Source organism: Bos mutus, chromosome 2 (assembly GCF_027580195.1).
Source record: "Bos mutus isolate GX-2022 chromosome 2, NWIPB_WYAK_1.1, whole genome shotgun sequence".
Lineage (NCBI taxonomy): Eukaryota > Metazoa > Chordata > Mammalia > Artiodactyla > Bovidae > Bos > Bos mutus.
The window spans coordinates 38068772-38086235 of record NC_091618.1 but is presented as its reverse complement, the minus strand read 5'-3'; the positions used below and the strand labels follow the sequence as shown (position 1 = coordinate 38086235).

Genomic DNA, 17464 nt, shown 5'->3' with positions numbered 1-17464 from the left:
ATGTTCTTTCTTCCTAACCATCACTGGTCTTCTGCGAGTGGGGAAATAGAAGAGTTATCCATATGCATCTGCAGGAGGATGATAAATTTAACTCAATGCTACTACTCTGATGTGCAAACAAAAGTTGTAATTCCTTCCCTGTGTTTATGACTGAGGTGGTTTTCATTATGAATGCCCACCTGCTGGTGGACAAGGGGAAAAATATAAATAAATGTCCAATCCAATTTTAAGTTCAGACTGATAGAAATATATAAATAGTACCTTTGGATAGTATTTGGTCTCTCTTGTCTAAAAATACTTAACCTCTAGGAATTCTCCTCCCTTCTAACTTCTTTCATCTCTAGATGTTATTTGGAGTTGGGGAGAAAAAAAGACCTTTGTTCAGAATTCTATCTCCTGTCCAATGTTTGCCCCAGCTCCTCCACTTGTTAGACAGAGCTCTCAATCTGGCTGGTTGCTGAACGCCTGACTGGTGGAAGCTGAAGCCCATGGCTTCTGTAACTTGCAAACCTTGTCTACTCCCAGCAGTGCTTGCTGGGAGACTCCATCTCAGCTCCTGCTGGTGCTACCCACCCCTCTGAGTTCTGGTTGTTCCATATGGCTTTAGATTAGGAAGTCCTCTGACTAGAGTATCCTGCTCAGTGAACCAGCCTATGGCAGTTCTATCCAAAAATCTCTCCAGCGAAGCTTTCTACTACTACGTCTCCTATCTGCACTACTCAGAAATCCAAGGTAGATTAGCACAGCCAAAAATATCACAGCCTCCTTCAGTTTAAGTATGTGCTCTGCCAAGTTTATGTTACAGCCAGATTGGTATCAAAAGGCTCTGTGGTGAACTCTTGTCAGAGACACAAACACTAGAGGCAAAAGCCCCTTTGGGGTGCCTGCTGCTTCCCCAAGTCACTGGATGGGGGAAACACTTATATTGCTCCCCTCCATCCTTTTGCCCTTGGACAAGAAAATGGACAGTTCAGTTCCCTTCTGCCATATTGTCCTTTCAACTCCAAATAAGCCTTAACGCTAGACATAAATCCTCCCAACTATGTCATTGATAAGTTACTAGAGCAAAGGGCTGGGTACACATCGGCCACTTGCTGTATAACCTTGTTTTATATAAACCCCAATCTTATCCTGAATCCCAAGCACATGCATGCTTCAGGTGGACTAGGGAAAGGGGTTTTGTACTCAGAATGGCAGAACAGTGAAGGGCAGAGTCATGTTTTAAACCATTACCCCCACTGTATCTCTCTTTTTTCTAACAACTATTATAGATATGTGTGATAGGGAGTTGGGGAACATGATCTATATCTTCCAGACTTCATTAGGAACTTTTAAACCCATTGCCCAACTTGATTCAGTGGTCTTCAATCTGGGGGTCTTAGTCCATCTAAGGGTATGTGAAGACTTTTGAAGCAGTTTGCTGCCCAAATAGTTTTAAGGGAATAAATCTCCAAATCCTCATTTTGTAGATATGCATTAACACTTCTTGGGCGTGTCTGCCATCTCAGTCATCACTGTACACCAGAAAGGCCTACTCTGACCCTCCCAGGTATCACCAGGCTGCATTGACAGATGTGTAAGACAGGGAAAGAATCTGATGTACTGCATTAGATTTAAGGAAACCTCATTTCTGATTGATTGAGGCCCTTTAAACCCACAAGACTTCCCACCTTTTCCTGTCTTCTGTAGATTTGTACTAGGTATGAGGTTTGGCCATCATTAGGATATTCAGCCTTCAGAGTCACCAAAGTGCACTGGGTTAGTGACATTGATTCTTTCAATGTAACTGGAAAGTTTTCTAGGTTTAGCAAATTTTTCCAGGAAAAAAAAAGTGTAAAATCGATGGGCAGTGGCTTTTACATTATTTCTTTCTGATTCTGTTGTGCATTATTGAATAAGGTAGCTAAAACTAATTTCATCAAATGTGCCGGAGTATGTGAAGTATGCATTCCAATTATAGTCAGTTCTCTTTTTTCAACATACAGGATGTTTAACATACTCTATTCATATTAACAATGTAAATTTATGATGGGACATTTTAAAGGTTAACTTTAAAATATACAAAAGGGCACACAGTTTTTCAAAACTTATTCCAGAGGACACAAACAAAAACTTTTAAGTTCACCAACTTAGCCAAGCAGAGTGTTCTTATGTCAGATATAATTATTAGACATAATCCAAGCTGAAAACAGTGTTTGGACAAACGTCACATAGTCATTTTGGGTGGTCCAAGTACCTGAGCCACCAAGTGACTTGAAAGCTGGAAAACATGGTCTTTTGCTTTCCTCTTAAGCAGTAGGTATTTTGGTGATAATGCAAAAATGTATGGCAACCTGCTCTGGCCAGTTTTCCAGTTATACCTTCTCCTGCTTACTGCCACTGAAGATGCTAGAGAAGCACTTGAACAGAGAATACAAAAGCAAAAAAAGAATATCTAATTAAGAAAATGCAAAGCTAAGGAAATGAGAATGCGAATTCAGAGTCATTGTGGCTTTGTGACCTCCTCCTGTCCTGAGTTGCAGGTGGGATTAATCATGTACTTTGTGAGGACCCCCTGTGAGTGGGGGATGGACGCCATTTCGGCCACTCTGACTTTCCTGTGGGAGGTGGTCGGTTATGTGGAAGGCCTGTTCTTCAAGGATCTGAAGCAGACAATGAAGAAGGAGCAGTGTGAGGTGAAGCTCCTGGTGACCGCTTCAATGCCAGGTACTGCCTTCAGATGACAGAACTTTTCTAAGAGTATGAATACCCCTTTTACAGACCAAGTGTCTCTTTCATTCATGAGAAAACTTGCCAACCCTGGGATTGAGTGCCTCAAAGAATTTTTGTTGAACGCAATCTGAAGAAACACAATAGACCCTTTAAAAGTCAGCAATTGCCAGATGAAAAGGGGGACATGAGAACTGAGATCTGTGTGAGTCAGTCCTTGAAGGGCTGCCAAGGTGAAAGATGTGTTTAAGTCTATCACAGAGGGCCAGCTGAACTGAAAGCCTTTTTGAAGGGATTTTTGGCACTGCAGGGAGAATAATATTGTTGCGTGGCATGGACCCCAGGCTTTTGTGAACTTACTGAGAGATGGCTTTATGAAAAATTGCAAAGGGGAAAAGCAGGAAGGAGAATTACAAAAGAACATGCAGTATGATATAAAATCTAGATACAGTTCCTTTTCACTTTGGATAGCTTGTCTTTCTTGGAGATAAAATAAATGTTTCCAAGCCTTTATCCTTGTGCAATGACTAAGAAAATGTGTGATGATACATGTATCGATATAAAGAGAAAGACAGAATTATATATAAATAAGAACACAGTTTTTATTTAACACGGGCAGCAAAGAGCCCCGTGTTAAAATCAGAGCACTGCCTCTCATTGTCTGTATGATTAATATTAGCTATGACAAGGTACATAATTTTTGAAGCTTTCTTTATGGGTAAATTGGGGATCTAATTCATACTTCACAATTGTGAGGAATAAATGAGTTTAGATTTGTAAAATACTTGCTGTCATGTCTGACACATGGTCAGCATTCAGTAAATGGTAATACACAATTTATTGTATCTATAGCAATAAATACAATTGCTATAGATTATTCAGCAAAGTGTTCATTGTTATTAAAGAAACTCATATTGTCAGGCATATACTTAAAATCAGCTCATTGAAAATCAAGGTCTATCATAATGTTCACAAAGATTTATAATTAAGGAATGAAGTAGAAATACTGTCTCACCAGCCAAGTAAAATACAGAACAAGTAAATTGAAACTACATTTCATGGGACTTGGGGCTTAACCTTCCATTACAGGAGGTGAGGGTTTGATCTCTGGCCGAGAACTAAGATCCCACATACCTCGCAGCCAGAAAACCGAAATGTAAAACTCAAGCAGTGTTGTAACAAATTCAATAAAGACTTTAAAAATGGTCCGCATCAAAAAGTCTTTAAAAAAATAAATAATAAACTATGTTTTAGGTACTTGTTTAGCTTTTGCTAGTCTCTCTGTTTGTATTTTCTCAGCCATTATTTAAAATTTAGGAATATATTATTTGTTGCAGTGTTTAAAGCTTGAATTCTGACTCTTCTAGTAAATAAATGTCTTTGACTAAGTTACTTATACATTCTTATTTATAAAAATAAGTTCTCTGTTTCTTCATTTGTAACACGAAAATAATAACACTAGTGTCATAGGGTTGTTGGGAGATTTAAATACGATTATACACATAACACCATTGATAAGTATTGGAACTCCATAAATGGTAGCTATCATTATTAAATAATAAGGAAACATATTTAAAGCAGATATTGACTATAAAAAAAAGGAGTACAGATAGTGGAATGCACAGCTCACATTAAACCCTCACTAACAGAATCCTCAACTCACATTAAACCCTCACTAATAGTCATCATAATAACAAGAAAAACATCAGCTTAATAATATTTCAATATTTCATGCTTTGTATTCAAACTTCTTTATAGTAGAAGTCAGTTTATTATGATTTTTTACCTTTTGTAGGTACCAAAACCTTGGTAGTTCATGGACAGAATGAGTGTGACATCCCAACCCAGTTGCCAGTCCATGAAGACACTCAGTTTGAAGCCCTGTTAAAGGTAGGGATGACTTTCAACAGAAGTGATTTTTTTTTAATGCACAATGGCTATGGCCACTTCACTGATCATCCAGTTTAGAATTAAATGGCATTTTTCTACCTTCAAATAAATATGTGCATTTATTTACATCTTCTAGAATCTGCCCCACTTTTGCCTGCTTTTATTTTCTTGCATATTTTTCCCACTTTCACTGACATTTTACCTCTGCACTGAAGTAGCCAAAGGCTCCCTCTCAGCTACAAAGCTCATAACACTTGTCTTCAGATGCTGAGAATCCTACTTTAGACCATCCTGGTATCGCTTGTGGTTGTTCTGGAGCTGCCCTGGGTTTGTACACCAAGAACACTGGGACAGACTCTGGTGATCAGGTGACCCATGCAGAGACACTTATTTTGGCACTGAGTTGACTGATACATAGTCTTGACTTGCCACTGACAGAAATGATTAGAGAGGCAGAAGAGAGAGAGAGAGAGAGATACACCTTAGAATACATTAGGTGAATCAAGAAAGTATTTTTAATGGTTATGGCAACTGTGTACCTCAAGAGAAATGCAATCCAGCTACTCATGCCTGGAAGGTTTTAAAGGAAAAGTAATAAGTATACTAGTACAGTGATTCCTCTTTTATCTGAAGTCCTAACTGTTGGCCCAGACATAAGTAGAAAGACCTCTGAGAAAACCAGCTTGCCAAACCCATGTATCTGATTTCAGTAGAAAAGGTTGTTAGGTCTCCTCCAAGTCTCACCCATTCATCCCCAGAGAATCTCTCAGGCCCAGGGAAACAGACTTCAACATCCACTTCCCCTAGGCAGTGAGTTCAGACTCAGGCTCCACCACAACCAGTGTCACCTAAATAAATCAAATGGCAGGCTCTCTCTAGTCTCAGTTGCTTTTTCAGCAGTGCTCGATATTAGTGCAGGTTGTACAAGTTTTCTCCCTGGGTTGGGAAGATCCCCTGGAGGAGGGCATGACAAGTATTCCAGTATTCTTGCCTGGAGAATCCCATGGACAGAGGAATCTGGTGGGCTACAGTCCAAAGGGTTGCGAAGAGTCAGACATGACTGAAGAAACTTAGCATTCCTACACACATGCGTGCGCGTGCAACACACACACACACACACACACACACACATGTAAGTTCTCTACATGGGAAGCCTTGAATGTAGAATATAGTAGATAAGTGCTCAATCATTGTAGTTCATAATACTCTTAATGCTGCTACTGAACATGCTTTCTTCCTGATACTGAGGCCAGTAGATGCCACTGTGTCTCCACAGTTCATCACTCAAGGCTGTACTATAATTGTACCTCGTTTAGCACTATGAGAGCAGAGCGGATAGTTTATGTCACAGTGTCCTTTTTAAATTGAGGTATGTATGTTAGTAGCTCAGTCATGTCCAACTCTTTGTGACCCCATGGACTCTAGCCCACCAGGCTCCTCTGTCCATGTGATTCTCCAGGCAAGAATACAGGTGTGGGTTGCCAGTTTCTTCTCCAAAATTAAGGTATAGTTGATGTATAATATTATATAAACTTCAGGTGTACAGCCTAGTGATTCACAATTTTTAAAGGTCATATTCCATTTATAATTATTGTAAAATACATTTTGTGTTGCACACTATGTCCTCGTAGCTTATTTATCATATATTAATAAATATAGCTTGCACCTCTTAACCCCTACCTCTGTCTTACGAGATCTTACACAGTCTTTATGCTATCATTTTTTAGATGGCTATGTGCCTGTATATATTCATATATATGTGTGTATAATATATATACACATATATGCACACATATAATATATACAATGTAAGATATAAATACATATATTTATATTCCTTATAAGAAATTACCTTGTTTTTATGGCATTTTTGTCTTTCATCTTACTGTTTGGCTCATAATATGATCTCAGTAAATGTTTTTTTGAGATTTGTTGTTGTTATTCTAGGAGTGTCTGGAGTTTTTTAATATCCCAGAATCACAGTCAACACATTACTTTCTCATGGATAAACGATGGAACCTTATCCACTATAATAAGGTAAGCCTGTGGAGTGATGACGCTCATGGGGAGTTGTGTCAAAAGCCTGTTATGCCTTTCCTGAGGGCACCTTCCCTCAGGGGTGTGTCACTGTTTAACGGTGGGGAGTATGGCTCTTGGATCACACTGTCTTACTGTCAACATAGGTTTGGACTGGCCACTTGACCTTCATACCCTTCAGTTTGCTTGCCTGTAAAGTGAAGGTGATGATGGTGTCTACTTTAGGGTTGTTGTAATAATTGAAGAAGTCAAGTAAGGTATATTGTCACTCTTATTACATCTAAGTGAAAGTTAAGTTCCCATATTGTAAGGACATATATCTATTTGGAATGTTAACATTATTCTTGTTCCACTATATTAAGCATGATCATGGAAACCTGATCTAATTAGCAAAAGGAAGCCTCAAGACCACTGACAGCACTTTAGAATGATTTTCTTCCTCTTCCAGAATGTGTTTTAGTAAATTGCCTCTGGCTCCCTTGCTCCTGACAGGGCATTTGGGATTGGGAAAGTGTATCTGGCTTGGGGAGTTTGAAGCTTTCCTAAGGAGGGGGTATATTCCTGGGATTTTGTAGAATTTGGCCGGAGGGCGAAATAGTAAGAATGGAAACCATTAGAAAATACATAACTTATGTTTGTCTGCCCTTTGGGGAATGAGAAAATGAGAGTCAGAGTTTAGCCGTTTGAACTCTTTTTGTCTTTGTGTAACCCCACCACAGACCTACGTTCGGGATATTTACCCTTTCAGGAGATCCGTGTCTCCACAGCTGAACCTTGTACACATGCATCCAGAGAAAGGACAGGAGCTCATTCAGAAACAGGTGCCTGACCACCACAGTTTTATGCTATTATTGTGTCATGTTACTGGGATAGACTATCTGTAAATGATTGCTGGCCCTGAGATCCTATGGTTCTGTTATGATCTCTAGAGAGAGAAGGATGGGTTCTTGATCAATAGACAGTTCCCCCCAAATAGTGTATTTTTTAAGTTTTGCAAATTGGATCATATGTAAAGGTATTAAATACTCACTTGGAGTAGTATTTTGATGAATCATTGGGGTATAAATAATAGAAATTTTCTGTTTTATTTACCTACTAGTTTCTAAGTATGGATTTTCATTCCAGATTGGGAATACATATAATGTAGCTATAAAAAGGTTGTTTCAGAAATTTCTGCTAGCTGGAAAAAAATAAAAGGGATCAATGGATAAAGCATGCCTGCATGCTAGGTTGCTTCAGTCATGTCTGACTCTTTGTGACCCCATGGACTGTAGCCTGCCTGGCTCCTCTGTCCATGGGATTCTCTAGGCAAGAATATTGCAGTGGGTTGCCATGCCCTCCTCTCAATGGATGGTAGCATACCTGAAAAAGGCACTGAACCAAGGTTCAGAGATCTGGACTCAGTCATAGCTCTGCCTCTGACCAGTGATCTGACCTTTGGTATGTTGGTAACTTCTCTTAAACTAGGAGGAGATAGAATCAATCTGCTGTACTTAGATTGAAGAGCAGAATAACATTCACACATCTCATCACAAATCAGACTGAACTTAAGAAAATTCACTGTTTTGCATGTGAAATGTAGCTGTAGCCCACAGTTCTGATGATGCAGGTTTAATGTGGTCTATGTGTTACATTCATTTATTTTTAATAAAATGTCAAAACAAAGGGCTTTCCTCATAGCTCAGTTGGTAAAGAATCTGCCTGCAACGCAGGAGACCTGAGTTCAATTCCTGAGTCAGGAAGATCCTGTGGGGAAGGAAATGGCAACCCACTGTAGTATTCTCTCCTGTAGAATCCCATGGACAGAGGAGCCTGGCAGGCTACAATCCATGGGATCCCAAGAGTTGGACATGACTTAGCGACTAAACCACCACCACCACATGTTACATTCATTTATTTTTAATAAAATGTCAAAACAAAAAGCTTTTATCTTCTCAATTTTTTTGCACATAGCAAGAATGCCAATTTGGCATCAAAGTATTCAGAGAGATCCTCATGAGATGGCATAGAATTCAACCAGTTAAGTAATTTAAAACATAGTTAATATTAACTACCTAAATTGCATTGAAAAGAAAGAAAATAGTGAATGTGTTACAAAGTATGAGGTGTTGGGAGAAAACTTAAATATTTAATTTCTAAAGCAATCCCCCCAAATTATACCAGCCTCTGATTTTGGCAGCAAAATAATGAAAGCCATAATCAATAACAGCTCTTCATGAGCAAGGTTTTTAAAACATAATGTTTAAGAACGTGTTTTAAAAGAAGAGCATAGGGACTTCCCTGGCTGTTCCATGGTTAACACTTCACCTTCCAATGCAGGGGGTGCGGGTTGGGGAGCTAAAATCCCACATGCCTCACGGCCAAAAAAAGCCACATAAAACAGAAGTAATACTGTAACACATTCAATAAGACTTTAAAAATGGTCCACACACACAGAAAAAAATCTTTAGCAAAAATAGCATGAAACAAGACTCTTACTCTTTGTAAACTCCCGCTTGTGATCTTAAGACTTTGAAGTTCCTCAGGGAGATAATAACATGCAGACTGTGGTTCTGGCTCTGGTCAAGCTGCTGATCATCTTCCTAATCACATCCCCCTGCCCTCTGACCAGGAACAGAAAAGGCACTTGGAAAAGGAACATGAGCCCCACATTCATGCCATCTAAACTCAGGGCTAAAGGGCCACCAATCTAGGCCCCATTAGCTTTTGTCCCAAAAGAGGTTTTTCCTGGATCCCATTTCAGTCTTTAAGAGGCAAACCCAGAACTGACAGGAAACAGCTTAAGGCCTCATTGGAAATGAGGGAAGCAAGTGGAATTGACTGGCTTCTGTTGGAGAAGGCCTTCCATCTTATGACATCCACACAAATGCACTCTATTTAAAATACTGAGCTGTTCTTGACAATACTTGCCTTGTGCTCCTTCTCCAGCCTGGCATGAGAAACACTTCCTTCTGTAGAGCAGACAGATGCAGGAAGTGCGAGTCAATTAACTATTGTTTGCTCTTTCTGCATGGTAAGGAAAAGAAACTTCTTTCTCCTTCCTTTCACTTCCCCCACCCCTTAATTTTTACTTAACCTGGTTTGCCGTTAGAGATTTTAATGTCTTCAGTCGTGGGGGTTTCGGGGTTGCCCAATTCCGCTTTTCGTCTGCTTCTGCCCTCGCCTGCTGCTAGGTGTTCACTCGCAAGCTGGAGGAAGTGGGGCGGGTTTTGTTTCTCATCTCCCTCACCCAGAAGATCCCCACAGCCCACAAGCAGTCCCACGTCTCCATGCTCCAGGAAGACCTCCTCCGACTGCCCTCATTCCCTCGAAGTGCTATTGATGCAGAGTTTTCACTCTTCAGTGATCCTCAAGGTATCAAGAAAGAAGCCTTTCCTCTCTTGGGCATCTTCTCATGGCCTAGTTTTGTCCTCAGCTGGAGATCATCTCCATCTTAATCAGTAAACAGTTCTCTAAATCAGTGGCTCTCAGTCTTGAATGGGCAACAGAATCACCTGGAGGACTGGAGGACTTGATAAAACACAGATGGCTGCATCCCACCCTCCAGTCCCCAGTTTCTGATTCAGTAGCTCTGGAATGGGGCTCAGGAACTTGTATTTCTAGCAAGTTCCAAGGCATGGTTGATGCTGCCATTTCAAGGACTAAACTCTGAGACCACTGCTCTGAGCTAATCATAAGCAATTGAAGAAAGTAGTAGGGTGTTGTTAGGGAGTACTTGACTAAGTGAAGGACAAGTATTTCTGTGAAGTTCAGTCAGTCAGTCAGGCAATTCAGTCGCTCAGTGGTGTCTGACTCTGTGCGATCCCATAGACGGCAGCCCACCAGGCTCCCCTGTCCCTGGGATTCTCCAGGCACGAACACTGGAATGTGTTGCCATTTCCTTCTCTAATGCATGAAAGTGAAAAGTGAAAGTGAAGTTGCTCGGTCGTGTTCGACTTAGCGACCCCATGGACTGTAGCCTGCCAGGCTCCTCCGTCCATGGGATTTTCCAGGCAAGAGTACTGGAGTGGGGTGCCATTGCCTTCTCTATCTGTGAAGTTCAAGAGGAGGCAAAATGAATCTACAGTGAAAGAAATCAGAGCAGTAGTTCCCTATTCAGGCGGGGGCTGGGCGGGGAGGGGGTTGGGGGGCGTGGTGCAGAGGGCGGGGAGAATGGACTTCCCAGAAAGGGATTTGAAGGAATTTTCTCAGATGATAAAAATGGTTCATATATTGATTGGAATGTTGGTTACAAGTGGGTATTTTTGTCAAAATTCATTGAATTCTACATTTAACGATCTGTGTATTTTACTCTATGTAAATTACCTGAATTGAAAGAGAAAAATGGAGAGAGAAAGGGAGAGTGAGACAGAGAAATAGAAAAAGGTCCATTTTGAAACCACATTCAGTTATTCATTTGTGACAATTTACTTAAATCAGCATCTTTGTGCTGTGTCTTCATCCAGATGCTCAGAGTGATGGTACATGAGCTGTAGTCCAACCAGGAGTTAAAAGACCAAGAACTAGTCCCAGCCCTGCCATTTTCTTTCTGAAATAATTTTTTCCTTAAAGCCACAGCTTATGCAACAGCAACACACCACACTTGCCGGCCCTGTCTTGCCCACAGAGTTGAATCAAAGGGGTGACAGAAAAGTCCTTGGAAGACTCGAAAGTGTTACCGAAATGCAGGCAACATTGTGCATGTCAGCAGTAGGTCTTCACATCCCCGAGTTGGAAACAGCAGGGCCCTAGGGTTGGACTGCCCTCCATGCTGACATGGGGATTGGCATGGGGCTAAACCTGCCTCTGTGTCTTCATGTCTCACAGCTGGAAAGGAACTCTTTGGCCTTGACACTCTTCAGAAAAGCTTGTGGATCCAGCTCCTGGAGGAGATGTTCCTGGGCATGCCTAGTGAGTTCCCCTGGGGAGATGAAATCATGCTTTTCCTCAACGTCTTTAATGGGGCTCTGATCCTGCACCCAGAAGACAGTGCCCTGCTCAGGCAGTACGCGGCCACGGTCATCAACAGTGCCGTGCACTTCAACCACCTCTTCTCCCTCAGTGGCTACCAGTGGATTCTGCCCACCATGCTGCAGGTACGTGGGCCTCCTCCCCTGCCCATTCAGAAGGTCAACAAGGTCCATGCTGAGACTTTAGCTGATCGAATTATCTGTTTTCGTGACCTGAGAAGGCACCAAATGAAACCCCCACAAAGATTTACCGAAGGTCACAGTATTCCATTCTATCCTGAGATTTCCCAGATCTGAGCCACAGTTCCCCGTTTCTTCTGGGCCCGTGGTTCTCAAAGTGAAATCTCTGAACCAGCGGCATCAGCATCACTTGGGAATTTGTTCCAAACGCACATTCTTGGGCCCCATCCTAGACCTACTTCATCGGAAACTCTGGAGTCACAGCCCAGGAATCTGTGTTTTTACAAAGCCTCTGGGTGGTTCTGATGCCCTCAGAAGTTTGAGAACCATTATTCAAATGTGAGGCAAGTGTTCAATTGCTGTTTCTCCCAAGAGATTTTGCAATCTCTCTCTGAAAAGAGATTTTCAAAATTGCTGTTAAATTTGGTATAATGAGGTGGTTGGAGGAGATGAATGTAGCAGGAACAGTTTTCCCTTAATCATGTCTAACGTGTATGTGGCCCCATTGAGGGGTACTGAATAAAGTTCAGAAAGGGCCTGGGGGCTCATCCTAGTTCTCTGTTTTTATGGAAATTTTAGTAAATCATAGAAGAAGTAATACATGCTTATGTAAAGTGGAGTTTGCTCAACCTACAGAGGCAAGAAATTGACTTTTAATATCATCAGGGCTCTCTGTCCTCTTTTTAAATAGTTGGAATTTTATCTATTTTCCATTATTATAGCTTCTTAAATAATTATCAAAAACAATAAATGTTCATTATAAAATTCAAAAGAAGAAAGTTTAGATAAGAAAATAAAGATCATCTATAATCCTCCTTCCTAGATAATCATTGTTTGCACATCTTGAAAATTCTGGTGCTCTCTCTCCTACTTTTTTTAAAACAGAAGTTGGAGCATACCATATGTTCAAGTTTTTGCCTACCTTTTTTTTAATGTGACACTAAGAATGTTGTGGGCATTTTCCCTGTAGCTACATTTAGCACTATATAGCATCTTTTAAAAAATAGTTGCATAGTACTCAGTTGTATGCATATAAATAATTCACTTAATCCCAATTTATGAATAATTTAGGTTTCAAATTTTCTACTATTTTAATGCCTTAATGCCTTGCAGCAGGCATTCCTGTATATACATCTTTGTATATTTGTTTAATTGTTTTCTTATGACAAATCACTAGTCATAAACTTCCTGGGGAAATAGTATATTTTATTTTTTGCATTTTTATGTATATTTCTAGATTTCTTTCAAAAAGGTATATACCACTTTATCCTCCCCGCTATCAGTTTATGAAATTAGTCATTTCCCTCCATGCTTCCCATGGCTATGAGCTTGTAAAGCAAACACAACTCTAGTAAGCTGTTAAGGCCTTTTCTGAATATGTGCTGTTTTCGCACAGGTGTACTCTGACTATGAAAGCAATCCTCAGTTGCGTCAAGCCATTGAATTTGCCTGCCACCAGTTCTACATTCTACACCGCAAGCCCTTCGTGCTCCAGCTGTTTGCGAGTGTGGCCCCTCTCCTGGAGTTTCCTGTGAGTAAACTCTGTGGAAGTAAATAAAGGACCAACCCAATGAGAAAAACCAAGTTTGTTTATTCAGAACTCACTATAGCAGTGGATTCCTGGGCTGGTTATTACAGGTTGTGGATCAGAATTCTGTTTTTATGTATGGCCATTGTCCATTTATGTTCTGTCCATTTATGGATCTCTGCCACACCCCACAGTAGAATTTGAGCTCCATTAAAGTGAGATCTTGATCTGATTTTTGTTTGCCTTTGCTTGATTTTAGTTGTTGTTTTGTTTGGTCATTGTCCATTTCTGTTATCAGGCTCTCAGCTCTATTCTTCAACCTATGGAATGCAAATACCCTAAATCATTTCTCTTTCAATAAGAAATTTGTCTGTCTTCAGCATTTCTCTTCAAGCCTCATTTCAGCCCCTAGGATGTAAATAGACCAATTCTCTAGTTTTTTTTAATTAATAAAAGAATGGAAAATAGAAAATGATAAAAGGAAAAGATTCTCGAACTTACGGTTTCCTGGGGGGAAGGGACAGTTATGGAGTTTAGGATGGATGTGTACACATTGCTACATTAAAAATGGATAACCAACAAGGTCCTACTGTACAGCAAAAGGAACTCTGCTCAGTGTTATGTGGCAGCCTGGATGGGAGGGAAGCTTGGGAGGAGAATGGATACGTGAATATGTATGGCTGAGTCCCTTGTGCTATCCACCTAAAACTATCACAGCATTGCTAATCAGCTATACTCCAATAAAAAAGTTTAAAAAAAAAAAAAGGAAGAGTTTCTGGTTCTCATTTCTATCACTGTTCAGCACTTACCCTGTTTTATTTTTATGCAGAGTATTTATACTGTATCACGTACAATACCTGTATTTGTTTCACTAATATGTATCTCCGCTACACCCCACAGTAGAATTTGAGCTCCAATAAAGTGAGATCTTAATCTGATTTTTGTTTGCCTTTGCTTGATTTTAGTTGTTGTTTTGTTTGTATGGTTTTTGCTTTTGTTTCTGTTTTGCTATAACCTCAGTGCACAGAATGATGCCTGACACACAGTAGGAATTTAATGAGGATCTGTTGTTTTTAATGAATGAATCAAAGCCATTTTACAGAGACAGCAAGTATCTATTCTGGAGATATTTCAATAGATTATCAAATAGGAACCACAAAATTCCCAGGGTTTTCAAAATAAGCTTCTGTTTCTCAAACATATTTGATTTCATTATGGAAATTTGGGGGGGAATGCTGAGTCCAACTATCAAAGACCAGAGGAAACACTGGCATAAACTATTTTGGCAGTTCACATTTCTGTATTTTCAAGAGTTTCCATAAAGATCTCTTTTGTACCGGATTAGCTTTTCCTTTTGATGCTTTTGAACTGTGGTGTTGGAGAAGACTCTTGAGACTTCCTTGGATTGCAAGGAGATCCAACCAGTCCTTACTAAAGGAAATCAACCCTGAATATTCATTGGAAGAACTGATGCTGAAGCTGAAAATCCAATACTTTGGCCACCTGAATCAAAGAACTGACTCATTTGAAGAGACTCTGATGCTGGGAAAGATTGAAGGCAGGAGGAGAAGGGGATGACGGAGAATGAGATAGTTGGATGGCATCACCAACTCAATGGACATGAATTTGAGTAAACTCCAGGAGTTGGTGAAGGACAGGGAGGCCTGGCATGCTGCAGTCTATGGGATCACAAAGAGTCAGACATGACTGAGTGACTGAGCAACAAGCATTTAATAGATTCTTTAAAATTAGGCATTCCATTCCAAAATCATACAGTAGCACGGTTGGATGCAGAATTACGTAAACTGAATACCACCTAGATAATTGTTATCAGTGGCAGTGTTTTGAAACTTGAATTCCTGATCAAACCATATTAATACTGAGGTAGGAATTAATAAACTAAAATAGCTCTTCTTTAAATTGAAGTGTAGCTGATTTACATGTTGTGTTAATTTCTGTTGTATAGCAGAGTGATTCAGTTTTACATAAATATGCATTCTTTTTATATTCTTTTCCATTATGATTTATCATAGGATATTGCTTACTGGTGGACACTTAAGTTGTTTCCTTGTTTTGGCTACTGTGAATAGTGATGCTATTCATATGGGTGCATGCGTCTTTTTGAATTAGAATTTTCTCTGGATATATGCCCAGGACTTGGTTTGCTGGGTCATATAATAGTCCTATTTTTAGTTTTCTAATGGTATGGACCTAACAGAAGCAGAAGATATTAAGAAGAGGTGGCAAGAATACACAGAACTGTACAAAAAATATCTTTATGACCCTGATAATCACAATGGTGTGATCACTGACCTAGAGCCAGACATCCTGGAATGTGAAGTCAAGTGGGCCTTAGGAAGCATCACTACAAACAAAGCTAGTGGAGGTGATGGAATTCCAGGTGAGCTATCTCAAATTCTGAAAGATGATGCTGTGAAAGTGCTGCACTCAATATGCCAGCAAATTTGGAAAACTCACAGTGGCCACAGGACTGGAAAAGGTCAGTTTTCATTCCAATCCCAAAGAAAGGCAATGCCAAAGAATGCTCAAACTACCGCACAACTGTACTCATCTCACACACTAGTAAAGAAATGCTCAAAATTCTCCAAGCCAGACTTCAGCAATACGTGAACCGTGAACTTCCAGATGTTCAAGCTGGTTTTAGAAAAGGCAGAGGAACTAGAGATCAAATTGCCAACATCTGCTGGATCATTGAAAAAGCAAGAGAGTTCCAGAAAAACATCTATTTCTGCTTTATTGACTATGCCAAAGCCTTTGACTGTGTGGATCACAATAAACTGTGGAAAATTCTTTAAGACATGGGAATACCAGACCACCTAACCTGCCTCTTGAGAAACCTGTATTCAGGTCAGGAAGCAACAGTTAGAACTGGACATGGAACAACAGACTGGTTCCAAATAGGAAAAGGAGTACATCAAGGCTGCATATTGTCACCCTGCTTATTTAACTTCTATGCAGAGTACATCATGAGAAACTCTGGGCTGGAAGAAGCACAGGCTGGAATCAAGATTGCCGGGAGAAATATCAATAACCTCAGATATGCAGATGACACCACTCTTATGGCAGAAAGTGAAGAGGAACTCAAAAGCCTCTTGATGAAAGTGAAAGAGGAGAGTGACAAAGTTGGCTTAAAGCTCAACATTCAGAAAACGAAGATCATGGCATCTGGTCCCATCACTTCATGGAAAATAGATGGGGAAACAGTGTCAGACTGTATTTTTTTGGGCTCCAAAATCATTGCAGATGGTGATTGCAGCCATGAAATTAAAAGACACTTACTCCTTGGAAGGAAAGTTATGACCAACCTAGATAGCATATTGAAAAGCAGAGACATTACTTTGCCAACAAAGGTCCATCTAGTCAACGCTATGGTTTTTCCAGTAGTCAGGTATGGATTTGAGACTTGGACTGTGAAGAAGGCTGAGTGCCGAAGAATTGATGCTTTTGAACTGTGGTGTTGGAGAAGACTCTTGAGAGTCCCTTGGACTGCAAGGAGATCCAACCAGTCCATTCTGAAGGAGATCAGCCCTGGGATTTCTTTGGAAGGAATGATGCTAAAGCTGAAACTCCAGTACTTTGGCCACCTCATGCGAAGAGTTGACTCATTGGAAAAGACTCTGATGCTGGGAGGGATTGGGGGCAGGAGGAAAGGGGGCAACAGAGGATGAGATGGCTGGATGGCATCACTGACTCAATGGACATGAGTTTGAGTGAACTCCGGGAGTTGGTGATGGACAGGGAGGCCTGGTGTGCTTCGATTCATGGGGTCGCAAAGAGTCGGACACGACTGAGTGACTGAACTGAACTGAACTGAACTGAAGGAATTTCCATACTCTCTTCCCTAGTGGCTGCACCAACTTACATTCCCACTGGTAATGTGTAAGGGTTCCCTTTTCTCCACACCCTCTCCAGCATTTGTTACTTATAGACTTTTCAGTGATGGCCCATGACTTTTCTTTACACAGGATGCTGCCAATACTGGATCCAGCAAAGGTGTGTCAGCTCAGTGCCTGTTTGACTTGCTGCAGTCCCTGGAGGGAGAGACCACTGACATCCTGGACATCTTAGAGCTGGTCAAAGCTGAGAAACCTCTTAAATCATTGGGTAAAAGGAAAATTTGCCTTGACATTCTTTTTCTCCTTGTAATATT

General features: G+C 40.5%; 1 protein-coding gene across 1 annotated transcript in view; it reads left to right on the top strand.

The window, feature by feature from the left end:
* Positions 1-17464, top strand: part of UNC80 (unc-80 homolog, NALCN channel complex subunit) — a 232114-nt gene that overhangs the window by 161968 nt on the left and 52682 nt on the right. Inside the window, 8 exon segments of the mRNA XM_070387345.1 lie at positions 2523-2706; positions 4505-4599; positions 6547-6636; positions 7356-7457; positions 9810-9990; positions 11443-11711; positions 13162-13296; positions 17280-17418. Coding sequence (XP_070243446.1) covers positions 2523-2706; positions 4505-4599; positions 6547-6636; positions 7356-7457; positions 9810-9990; positions 11443-11711; positions 13162-13296; positions 17280-17418 — 1195 coding nt within the window.